The sequence below is a fragment of the Delphinapterus leucas genome, chromosome 17 (genome assembly GCF_059928025.1).
Source record: "Delphinapterus leucas isolate spDelLeu-1000000601 "Yukka" chromosome 17, BTC_Dleu_Yukka2, whole genome shotgun sequence".
In the NCBI taxonomy this organism is placed as follows: domain Eukaryota; kingdom Metazoa; phylum Chordata; class Mammalia; order Artiodactyla; family Monodontidae; genus Delphinapterus; species Delphinapterus leucas.
Genome location: NC_143145.1, coordinates 42,575,907 through 42,589,195, shown reverse-complemented (window position 1 = coordinate 42,589,195; position 13,289 = coordinate 42,575,907). Strand labels below are relative to the sequence as shown.

General features: G+C 37.2%; 1 protein-coding gene across 5 annotated transcripts in view; it reads right to left on the bottom strand.

Moving 5' to 3' along the window:
* Positions 1-12,463, bottom strand: part of VIRMA (vir like m6A methyltransferase associated) — a 61,798-nt gene extending 49,335 nt beyond the window's left edge. For 2 of the 5 annotated variants that reach the window (XM_022584783.2, XM_089898895.1), the window contains exons 1-3: positions 12,168-12,463; positions 4,283-4,398; positions 491-577 (exon numbers count right to left, since the gene is read on the bottom strand). In XM_022584783.2, coding sequence (XP_022440491.2) covers positions 491-577; positions 4,283-4,398; positions 12,168-12,230 — 266 coding nt within the window. In that variant the 5' untranslated portion in view covers positions 12,231-12,463. Of the gene's footprint in view, positions 1-490; positions 578-4,282; positions 4,399-4,593; positions 4,817-12,167 lie in introns of those variants that run through there. The other 3 variants (XM_089898897.1, XM_022584784.3, XM_089898896.1) reach the window with 3 other exon arrangements.
* Between the last annotated feature and the right edge of the window lie 826 nt (positions 12,464-13,289).

The window sequence follows — 13,289 nt, the reverse complement described above, 5'->3', positions numbered from 1 at the left end:
AATTAATTTGCAGACATCAAAACAACTAGTGTTAGTCATACCTAGCATGTATTATATAATTCAAAATAGGAGTAACTATAACAAAATTCTCATTTTACAAAAATGTGACTATGGAATTTTAAATTATGTAGTAGTGTGACGTAAAAAACACAGACAAAATCTCAATGTGTTTATATAGGTTTTTTTAAGAATCAAAAAGTAATCTTTTCCAAATTAGGTTATTATCAAATCATGTGGTATGTATAATGCATACACCAATAAAAAGCAAACAAAAGATGGTAAATGTTTCACACATTTAAAATTTTATTTTATAAATAAACTCAACATGTTCTTAGGAGCTTGACATTTCCTTAATATTGTCAATTGAGAAAATTAAACCCTGAGTTCTTGGATCTACCACCATACACAGCCTTTTCTTCTATCTAAAGAATAAAAAGGTTTTGCTTACTAACTTATGAGTTGCTGGTGAAATTACCTAGTAAGTACATACCTTCCCAACCTATCGAAAACTGGGGCACTTGGTTTGCTTACATTGTTAAAGAATAAGTCTAATTGAAATGTGTGCGGTGATGTCTCCCTGTGAATGAAACAAAGTTGAAAGGTCAGCCTTTACAATAATCAGTTCCTAAATTAAAACAAAAAACAAAGTAAGTACAAATTTAAGAGCAATTCTAGAATTAAGATAAATTATTCCTAATATGTAAATAACAAAAACACGGAGTTAACTGCAATATTTCCTGTAATTTTATTCATATCCAATTCTCAAGAAGTCAAGTATTCACTTTGAGTACTACTGAAAAATTTTTAGCCATCAAATATCTTTCGCCTGCTACTTGGACCATTTTAAAACACACAGATATTTAAATTTTTTAATGTATTTTAATGGCAAATGCTAATTAATCATGATATCTAGTTTTATAATTCCTTATATCATTATTCTATTAGCAAAAAGAATCAGGAGTTAACTAACTTTAAGTTGTAAATAATAATTACCATTTAATTTCAATTTAACCCGCATTCATACAGGACTGTAATAATACTTTGAGCATCAGAGCCCTAAATTGTGACTTAAAGCCCAGATTGAAATTTGTATAGCACTAATTTACATAAATATTTTGATTTTTCTACAGACTTCTATAATCAAGATTAAAGCCTATTTAATTTGCACTAGAACGAAACCCTGCTACACCCTTGCTGAAATTCCTTCGGCTCAACTAAAATCTTGATTTTTAAACAATGCATGCTTTGTTGTTTATTTACAAAAAATCCATATGGTAAAAAGTGTAATGCCCGGAGTACTCTGAAAGAGATTCCTTTATGTATTTCTGGTAGAAGTACAAACAGGTACAATCATTCTGAAAGACAATATGGCAATAAAATTCAGGAGACTGAGAAAATGTTCACACCATTTGTTCCAGAAATACTTTTCTCTACAAAGTGTTTCTATGGAAACACTAATATACAAAGACTTTTTTCAAGAGGAGGTGCATTATACTAATAATTTGAAAACTAAAAACCATCTAATGGTCTCCACTTTAAGAACTAGCCAAATAAATAAGAGTACATTGATTTGTTAGATTATACAGTCATTATAAATCATATTTTCAAATAAATTTAAATGATGTGAAGTACTCCTGACATAATGTTAAATGAAATAAAGGAATACACAGAATAGCACGCAGTGGGATCAGAGCAGCATCATACATTTTATCTTACCCAAATTCAACTATATGTGCTCAACAACTCTAGTCTCTCTCTCCTAGCCTTCCTCTTCAAACCAGACCCTGGCCTCCAATATCTCAAGGAAAGGAAAAAGGACTGAAATGCAAATTCTTTCCTCTGGAGGCACCAAAGACTCAGGTCCTGGGCACCGAAAAGCGATTTAAAGAATCAATGGTAATTTGACTCCACTAGACTTTCATCTTAAAACTTATTGACTCTAAAACCTAACCTCACATAAGATACCACATTTACAAAAAACAAAAAACAATATATATATATAAACGCACACATATAAATTTAAAAACACATGGCCTCAAATGTTAAGATTCTCTCAGAATGGAGGGATAACAGGGGTTTTAATTTTACCTGACATAGTTCTGAATTTCATAATGAGAAAAAATACTATCATAAAGTGTGCTGCACAAATATATCATCTCTAACATTACTTTCAACCTGGAGATTTCAGGCTTCCCAACATCTTACATATTTGTATTATTGAATCAATACTTTATTTTACTGTTCTATAACATACTGTGCATAAAGTTGTTTCTGATAATAATTTCATATTTGGAACTATTAAAACATGAACAACCATTCACGCCCAGCTAAGAAAAAGGAGAGAGATAAGAAGGGGGAAACGTAACAAATACTCTTACCCACTGCAGCTAATGGCAGAGATTCATATTGCCTGCTGTGGTAGCCAGCCTCCAAAATGGCCCCCAAAGACCCCTGCTTCCTGGTATTCACACCCCTGTGTAGTTCCCTCCCACACTGTACCAGTAGAATATGTAATCAACAGAATATAGTAAAAGCAGTATATTGAAGTATGTCACAGTATGCCATTTCTGATATTAAGTTATAAAATACAGCGACTGTGGCTTCCTTCTCGGGCATGCTCTCTCACTTTCATTCTTGGATCACTCACCCTGCAAAAATACATGCTGTGACATAAGCAACCTATAGAAAGGATCTCCTGGCAAAGAACTTAAGATCTGCCAACAGTCATGTGAACAGGCTTCTAAAATTCCCTAGCCTCAGTCAAATCTTCTGAGACTGCAACCCAAAGCCTATATCTTAGTTATAACCTTATGAGGGAACTTGAGCCAATCAAGCAGCTCCCAGGCTCCTGACCCTCAGAAATAGTAGGGGATTAGGTTGCTAAATTTGCTACAGTTTGTTATACAGCAACAGACAACTAATAGACCTTTCTTGACCAAAAGCAGTACAATTAGAGAAGACTGCTGGATACACTATCATTACTCCATCTTTCTCATTCTACACACATAGGAAAAGTAGAAAGAAATACAGGAAAACAGGAGATTTTATTTCCTTACACATGGCAAAAAAGATATTAAGTCAATTACAATGATTTGTCATTATAAATACTAATCATTCTTACTGTTTTGTTTTGTATTTGTTTTACCTTTAAATGACCTGAAAACATTTGAAGATTTTTATATCTACCTCTAGGAATAACCAACTACTTTTCACAATTATGAAGAAATGAGCCCTTAACTTTGAATCTGTACCATTAACAGTCACCCCTGTAGCTGGCTTAACTCTTTCAGGTAATAGAAACTGAGCTATCACAGCATGGACATAACAAAATGTGGCATTGATACGTAAGAGTAACGCCTAGGCTATAAGCTAAAAACCCACAGATATATTTATTATACATATTCATGTTTCTATAACCAAAATTTAGCTTTCATCTCCAGTTCATGTAATTAAAATCAGAAGAAGATGATTATTCATGTTACAACAAAGATCAAATTCCTCTGTTTTATGTCAGTTGTTAAAATTATCAACAACTCCACAACAGGGAATTCCCTGGAGGTCCAGTGGTTAGGACTTGGTGCTTTCTCTGCCATGGCCCAGGTTCAATCCTGGGAACTAAGATCCCACAAGCCGCACTGCATGGCCAAAAAATAAAAATTAAAAAAAGATTTAAAAAAACCAAAACTCTACATCAGGAACCATGTCTTATATTTGGTTTATTTCACAAAGAGCCTAAGAAAGAGAAATGATGCTCAAATAACTACTTGCTCAGTACAACTAATGGTAATGTGAAGCTACATATTTATAAAAAGACACATGTATCAGGCTAAGGAGATCACCAATAAGTCATGAAAACTGATACTATAAAATAATATAAAAAATGTAGCAACATAATAAAAGATATATTTCTAAATATTCAGACTCATTCTTATTTTCAAGGAAAAAGTCACATTAAAAATACTTCATCTACTATACTGTGCCACCCTAGAATCGTCTGGAAAATATAAACCTATTTCCACCAATTAAAAAAAAGAAATGAAGAAAGAAAAACTTAATCTAGTACTCAGGTCAAATAATGACTCTTTTCAAGTTTATAATAATATATAGATTATAGAGAAAACCTAGAGTCAATTACAATGCGACATAACATAACCATAACTGAATAAAGTTTTAGGTTTTTTGTTTTTTACTTACAAAATATTACCTTAAATTTTTGCATTTAAGAGTATGTTTCTAGATCAACTTTAGTCAAAAGTACTTTTAAAAAAGAAAACTGACTTACCCATATGCTCTACTGTCAGGCAAGCTGCTATGGGCTCTTACTCCTGGGGGTATGACTCGGACTTCATTGATATAAACCACACATGGAAAACGAACCACGTCTATATGAGAACTTTGCTTTAAGAAAAGGGGGGAGAGGAATATACTGTAAGCAAAACACTTTGTCTATTCAAAATTTATTCACTTCAATTTGTTTCATTCAGAATACCACAAACAATTTTAAAATAAACACCACATCATTAAAACAGTGCTATTACATTTTTTATAATGGTATTAAAACCACTCTTAAAAACAGCTGATGATAAAATGTACCTAGTTAAATCTCTCCATTTGTATAACAACATTTCCTGCATCTGCTTCCCTGCTGATGTTCTGCTTAGGCCAATAGAGACCTACAATCCTTTACTGGAAACCTCTGGAGCCAGACACCGTTCAGAATCCTGACTTTTGGAATTCCTTGGCGGTCCAGTGATTAGTACTACGCGCTTCCACTGCAGGGGGCACGGGCTTGATCCCTGGTCAGGGCACTAAGATCCTGCACACCAGGCAGTGCCGGCCAAAGACAAAACAGAATCCTGACTTTTTATATTTTTAGAAAGCAAATGATACAAACACTACATATTACTTAACACCCCCAGTGGCTTCTGGGGCAGTACCTTGTAACCAAAACATTAATACTTCTGCAGCAACATGTATAAACAGTCACACTAAATAAAGATTATAACTAGCATCATATCAGTTCAAATCAGAGCACGTGGCCACATGTATTTAGGGCAGATTTTTCTGCCATTTTTGAATTTCTGAATTATAGATGAGAGATGGTGAATCTCTATTTAAATTAGCTTAATTTACCAAACTTACATACTAGTATCAAGAGATCCAGGGAAGCCATTTAGGCACCAAACAGTTAAGGTAAACCCTCTCAAATTTAAAAAAGGAAAAAAATCCACAAACTAAGAATTTATTATAATAACATGGATAGCATAAATTTAGTGTACATTTATTTCTATGTATCATTTGACACAAGATCAGACAAATGTAGCTCTTGAGATCAATAATTTAAAAAGACACATTGTTTTTGGACGATTGTTTTTTTGTTTGTTTGTTTTTGTTTTTTTGTGGTACGCAGGCCTCTCACTATTGTGGCCTCTCCCGTTGCGGGGCGGAGGCTCCGGACGCACAGGCTCAGCGGCCATGGCTCACAGGCCCAGCTGCTCCGCGGCATGTGGGATCCTCCCGGACCAGGGCACGAACCCGTGTCCCCTGCATCGGCAGGCGGACTCTCAACCACTGCGCCACCAGGGAAGCCCTGGACGATTGTTTTACATCAACTTTTCCTAGCAGTTCAGCCAAACATCATTACCTAGTGGTCAAAGTTTATAATAAGAATGGTTCATATTATTTGCATCTAGAAAGACTGAGTCCTAAGTGCCTCTTGAAGCTGCAAAGAATACTGTGCCTATCAACAAACCAAACGACTAGTCAAATGAGTCTTTCCTAAAATGTGACAGAGGATGACTTTCCAATTTTGCATTTTAAGCTCAGAGATTAAATATAATTAAATATATAGGTATAGAAATCTTAACATAATGTTAACTATTCAAGTGTACTTTATACTCTCAAAGATATAAAAGAAACAGGATGAATGCAAAGTGTGGCTGATTGCTGGTTGTTTTCCAATACAACTCTTCTTCTAGAGAAGTTTGAGTTGGGCAAAAGTGAACTAAAAACTGAATTTCCCATGTCCTGGGAAGCCAGTGTGAACATGTGATTGCTAGATTCTGATCAATGGGATGGAAATGGAAATGACGTAGGCAACTCTGGGTCATGTCCTTAAAGGGAAAATTCAGAGTTCAGAAACTCCTGCCACCTCTTCTTCTATACTCTGCTGCCTTTCTAGAACACATGTTATGGTAAGCTGTCTTGGACAATGCAGGCAATTCCCTAAGAATGGGAGAGGAACCTGTCTCTGACAATGCAGAGCTGTCACATTAGCCCTAGAATACTTAAAACCAGATTGAAAGAGAAAATCTTATTTTATCTAACCCACTGTTATCCTGACTTTATGAGAGCAGCTGAAATTATATCCTAATTATTACAAATATACTGTAGGTATTCAATAAATACTACAGTAGATTTATATAAAAGAAAAAGCATTCTGCCTCAAACTTTGGCTCTATGTTTCTGTCCTGTAAAGAGCTCCTCTACTTAAAAAGTCTACTACACAGAAGCTCCTTTGCTTATATGGTTAAAAATTCTCATTAATATTTACAAAGGAAACTTAGAACAAAACTTTATTTATTCTAACCTCCTTCCACCCTGCCCCCTGCTAATTAATGAATGGTATTAGTAGTAGTTAGGATGTCGTCACTGTGGACCTAAAAAGATCAACTTGAGGTTTTACAAATAGCCTTTCAAAATCTATTTTGTTTGTAAGTAGAAGAGTTTCTATATTAGTTGCTACCACTTTTATTCAATATTTATTTTGAAACATTTACTAAATGTCTATAATGTTCCAAGGTATGCTAGGTCCTGAGAATATAAAGACAAGACATAATCCCTGCCATTAAGGTACAATCTACTGTAGTAGATGAATAAATAAATTGCTATGATACAGACTCACACAGGAAACTATGAAAACTCAGAAGCGTACTTACCTAAATCAGACTGTGGGCAAACATTTGTGGGGGGAAAAGAAGAGTGTCAGGGAAGGCTTCCCAAAAGAAGTAGCACCTGATCTAAGTAAGTGTTTAAGGAAAACAAGAATCAGTGGAACAGAGGGATAAAGAGCTTTCTAGGCAAAGGGAGAGGCATGTGCAAAAGGAATGCAAACAAGAACTTGGAAGGTTCAAGAAATTACAAGCATAGTTCACCAAGGCTAGAGGGCAAAATGTGGGAGGAAAATAGGGCAGAGTAGCTAAACACAATCAATAGAATTACAAGAAATAAGTTTTTCATTCACTGCCAGAAGTCAACTCCAAAAATCTGTATCGCCATTTAGGACCTCTCTCCTGAGCCCCAGACCACTATATCCAACTGTCAACTGGACATCTCCATTTGAATGTCCCTCTGGCACCAAAAACTCAACAAGTCCAAAACTAAAGTGTCCTACATCAGTGATGGCACCACCATCCAGACAATGGCCAAGACAGAAAACATTATCATCCTTGGATTCTTTCTCATTCTCTCTCACCTAAATAATTCCTTCATCCAAACATCAAGTCCTATTGATTAAACCTCTAAACAGCTCTCAAATCTGGGCATTTCCCTCCATTTCTGCTGTCACTCCTCTAGTTCTAGACACTAGGCCAAATTCCTCAGTCTTATAAACAAGTATGGTCTCTTCTCACCACTCCAAATTTATAGCCCCAACATACCCTGGTTTTCCTCATCTTTATGCCATCACTCATGCTACTGTCTCTGCTTAGAACCCTTCCACGCTCCTCTCCCAACTCCTTTCAGATGTCAACTTTCTCTTAAAAGCTAAGCCAGATCAAGTCTAGATGAGTGCTTATCAAACTAAATTCTAATTGCTTCTTTTAACTCTCATGTTGGAGTGGTATTTCAAGAAGACAAGAACCAAGTCTCAGTTTACTGTTATATTCATAGTGCTGAGCATATTCATTTAATGAATGAAAGACTTTTAACAGGTGCTTAATAAGAGTTGACTGAATTGTGTTTTCAAAGTTAAAAATATTACAATGAAGTAGGGGCTTAAAATATCTAGAGGGGTACCTAAACCTAGGAAGACAGGCTGACAGTGGGAAATCATGGAATGGAAGTTTTATGATTAGAGAGGTACCTGAAAAGTGAAGAACAGACTGGTCAGGTTCCATGACTCAGCCACATCTAAGGAAGAAGTCATTGTGTGTTTAAAGGTCACAGTATAGCTGTCTCTCCTTACTTTCCTATTCCTGCAACTATCTTCTCTTCCCTATCCTCTCCTAAGGGTAAACTAAGGCTATGTCATCTATTCCTGCCACTTCCATTATCACTGCTGTTTGCATGAGTTCCAAATTGACTTCCTAAACTCTAAAATGAAGTAGGACTTTCTAACATCAATCACCCTCGTAAGACTGAATTTTAAGCCAGCAATTCCACTCTGGAAAGTAATAAAGAACTAATTAAAGACATATAAAACAATTTAGCCTTAAGAATATCGTATCACTGTAAAAAGTCAGAAGCCTAGATGTATGAGAATTTAATATATAAATAATAGCATTACCACTTAAAGAACTATTACACAACCAATAAAAATGCTGTTATACAGGATGGCTTGGGACAGGGATAAAAGATTTACTTTTTACTGTACACAGTTTTGAATTGGTACCTCGTACGTGTGTTACCTAGTCAAAAAAGAGAATGTTTGAAAATGAAGTTTACTTTTAAAATGTTGTATAGGTGTACTTCTTCATTTATAATGATGCACGACACATTGTTAGGTGAGAAAAGAAACCAGAAAACAGTATTATAGTTATCAGTACCTTAATGTGTGTGGTGGGTGTATACATTTATGTGTATTTGTTTATGTATATATATATTTTTTAATTACTAGAGGACTTGTGAAAAATTTAAGAAAGTTGTTAATGATAGATGAGACTACGAAAGGTGGAACTATGAAAGCCTTTGCTTTTCTGTAACTTCTAATTATTCTATAATAAAATTAAAATTTACTAAAATAACATTTTTTTATTTTTTAAAAAGTGGCATACAAACCACAACACAATTTGTAATTCATTTAGCACTACTCAAACCCCTTCACATATTCCCCTTGTGAAACTTGAATAAATGCCTGTTTTCCCTACCAGGTTACAAATTCCTTTGAAAACAAGTGCAGTAAATTTTGGTTTTTTGGTTTTCTACCTATATTGCCCCTCCTAGAGCTATGCCTCACCTTCAAAAGTGTTTTTCATAAATAATTGTTAAACAGATTCCCAACTTCCTACTGTGCGAATCTATCTGGTGTCTGACTAAACAAATCAAAAACTAAAATATCTTGTTCCCGTCAAAGCCACTTCAAATCCAGTTCCAGACTCTTCTATGACTAACAATGGCCCCACCAGTTCTCTAGTTCCACCAGTTCTCTATAACTAGAATTCTATCATTTTTAACTACTCTCACACTATCAGTTGCCATCCTGTCAATTCTACAACCAAAATTTATATTGTACCTATTCCCTCCTCCTTAATCCCACTGGGACACAGCACTGCACAGCTTTAGAGCCAGGAAATGTGCATTGGTATGTCTTAATTCAGCTATGCCACTTTAGGAAAGTCACCTAACTTCTCATGCTCAGTTCCTTATCTGTCAAATGGGGATAACTATCTTTCAAAATTGATTCATGAATTAGAGATAATGTATTTAAATTACCAAAGCACTGCGCCTTGCACAAAATAAGCATTCAATAAATGCTATCAATGATTACTGCCCATCTGCTAACTCAAGTTTTCATTATGTCTCACCTTTTCTTCTCAATTTGCCACCTCTAATTATTCTGAACCATTTTAGGCATTACTGATGCACCAATGTACTGGTGTACTAACCTACCTTAATCTTACTAATCATATCATTTGCCTGCTCAAAAACTACTTACTTCTTACAAAATAAAGCCCACACTCCTTTGCTGACCATTTATGGAACTCTGTGATTTGGCTTCAAACTGCCTATCAGCTGCCACTTCACGCTACTGCTTCAGCATACCCTTCCAAAGGACTGACTACTCCAGGAGAATGCCCTCCTTTCCTATATATAACTGTGGAACATATTCTTTTCCACCAAAGACCAAGTTCATATGCCACCTGCCTTGATGAAGTCTTCCCTGATACTCTCAAATGAAAAGTGATCTGTCCCTCCTCTGAAATCACGGAGCCTTTTTTTGTACCACCAAAGGGAGCTAAATAAATATTGACTGGGGTCCTAATATATCAGACACTGATAAGCATTTTGGAAATAAAGGAGACAAACCTCAAGAAATTTCTACTCTGTCTCTATGCACTCATCATAATCTAACTTGAATCATAATTTTGTGGACCTCATGTTCAATACTAGTTATAAACTCCTTGAGAACAAACATCCCAATATTCCATATCCCCAAAAAACCCCGACTCCTACTTCAAGACTCAGTTCAAATAAGATCTCTACTAAGCCTTCCTCAATCAATGCCAGAAGGTATTTACTACCGGTCCTATCCTCTCCATGGTCCTCAATGCTTGCTTAAGAATGAATGAATACTAGATTTCTAAATATATGGTAAGTGAATGAATGCTAACTTTCCTAAACTAGTAAACTACTAAACTAATTCATCATATGCTTTTCTTTCATTTTTAACTGTTTCCTATTTCTGTACGCATGATAGGTTTGTTCTTATCCAACTACTGCCTCCACTGTGAGTTTTCTAAAGCCTAGCTGGAACTGCAGTCAGAAAAGTATGGTCATTGAACAAACAGAGCTAATTGAACCACATGAAATGAGAGACCACAAGATAATTCATTGTTAGTAAGATATGCTAAAGTTTCCAAATATTTGATTTTTATAGACCTATAAACCATTCGTTAAAATAATCAGAAGACCAAAGTTGTCAAACTTTTTATTTAACAAGTACCAAAGTACAACTGCTACCCACTACCATCCCTACCTCTGAAGACAGAAAAGTTCTCTCTTAAGGTACAAACTACTGTATGTATAGAACAAATAAGCTACAAGGATATATTGTACAGCACAGGGAATGCAGCCAATACTTTATAATAACTTAAAATGGAGTATAATCTATAAAAGTTGTGAATCACCACGTTGTACACTTGAAACTAATACTGTAAATCAACTATACCTCAATTTTTAAAAAAAAAGTTCTCTAGAGGACTTCCCTGGTGGTACAGTGGTTGAGGCTCTGCGCTCCCAATGCGGGGGGCCCGGGTTCGATCCCTGGTCAGGGAACTAGATCCCGCATGCCGCAACTGAAAACGGACCCTGCACGCGGCAACGAAGATCCCGGACTCGGCGCAGCCAAATTAAAAAAAAAAAAAAAAAAAAGTTCTCTAAGTTAAGTTTACACTGAAAGAGAAATGTGAGCTCTGGGGTTTCTTTGAATTTCTCTATGAACTTCATTTCTGTACGTTCTTGGCCGGTTGACTATTCAATTTACATGTGGCAGAAACAGTCATGCATTCAGGGGCGCTCAAGTTCATACAGAACGATTACCCTACAAGAGCCCACTCTCGCCCCTCAAAACGACAACACAATTGTCCTTTACAGTTTGACTACAATTCTCTCCTCTTCACAAGTATGCTGCAGACAAAGGACGTTCTGTGTAAGTTCTTCTTGTCCTAATGTGTGAAATCTTTCCAAGAGATAAGTTGTATTAAAGTTTCAGGACAAACTGGAGAACACCGCAATCCTAAACCAATGAGTGTCACATCTGGGTGGCATAACTCCCGTTAGAAAAGAGACCTAGCAAAAGGGATTTGGGAACCAGGAAGCCAACGTGACCCGCTCGGTCACTAACACTACTGTCAAACACAAGGTGTCCGAGACCCCTTCTAAAACATCACCTGAGGTAAACCTGAGAACCATGATCCTCTTCAAGGCCCAAAGCGGACCCAGGGGGTTGAGGAGGTGGGTGGGGGACCAAAGCAAGTAGAGCAGCCAACTCAACCAACGACGACGCGGGGCCGAAACTACCGCAGGGAAATGTAGGGGGTGGAGGTGGCTACCGCCACCCCCACCCACCCCAGAGACGCGGCGCCCACACCCAAGCTAGGAGGAGGGAGGATGTGTGTGAGGAATTAAAGCGGCAATCGGCACGAGGAACAGTCGAGACACGCCTAACGATTTTTTGTAAGAGTCCCCAATTCGAGAAACAGGGTCGGAATCAAGTCGCGAAGGCTTACCTCAGCGCTCGGGTGTTTAAAAGTGTCTAAAAATAGCAGCTCCATCGCCGAGTCCACCGCCATGTTTGCCGCGGGCGGGGGAAAGGGGAGGACTTCCGGGGCAGCCCTCCAAGCTCGGCGACAGCGGCTCAGGAGAGGGAGAGACGCCAGTACTTCCTGTGACCAAAGCGAGGGCGCCGCAAGCCTGAACCTATCGCGACGCGTCGCGCTTCCGGAAGTCGCCGGCCCAGCCTTCTCCAGCGCGGCGGAGGGCGCCCTCAGAGCGCCGAGAGGGGAAGAGGCAGAAGGGGAGGGACTACGGCGTCTCCAGTGGTCCAAACCGCGTCGTCCTACCGCGTTTTAGAGCCACGAGAGCTTCGGGACGCCGGCGGAGTGTGAAGCAGGCTTAGGAGAGGCGGAGGAGGGGTGGGGAACGCAGCCGACCCAGGACTCCTGGCCCAGTGAACCAGCCAGCAAGAAACCTTTACAGGGCTGGCAGGAAAAAGGTGCAGTCAGCGAGGTTGGAAAGTAAGACTTTTTTTAAAAAAAGAAAGGAAGCTGACTCAAAACGAAGAGTTTTTTTTTTCTTCATCTGGAAACTGCATTGTCAATAATAATACTTAATCCACAGGCTTATTGTGAAAATTTATTTAAATAAAATTCAAAAAATTGTAAAACGTGAAATGCCATGAAGAGTTAAAATGTCGAGTGAAAAGTAAGCCTCCCTGGCTCCCTGTTGATGAACATTGCAGCAATTGGAATTATTTAGTAGTCTACATTGGCACAAGTGCTTGGGAGAGCAATTAGGAATTATCTAGTAAAATTACATGTGCCTATCCCACTTCTAGGAAAATTCTTGAACATGTGCCCAAAGAAATACCTACAGATACAAGAATATTCATGGCAAAACTTTATAGTTTTAAAAAGCTGTAAACTTAATTGTCATTAATAAGAAATAATCAGTAAACTCTGGTATATTTATGCAATGCACTAGTATAAAACATGTAGAAAGAATGAACCAGTGCTATATCTACTAACATGGATAATCTAACAAATGGTTAAGCAAACACTTATTCTTCACACATTGAAGAGTATATAGAATTTAAATAGTTCAAAAGATATAAAATAAATTTTTAGGAGCAT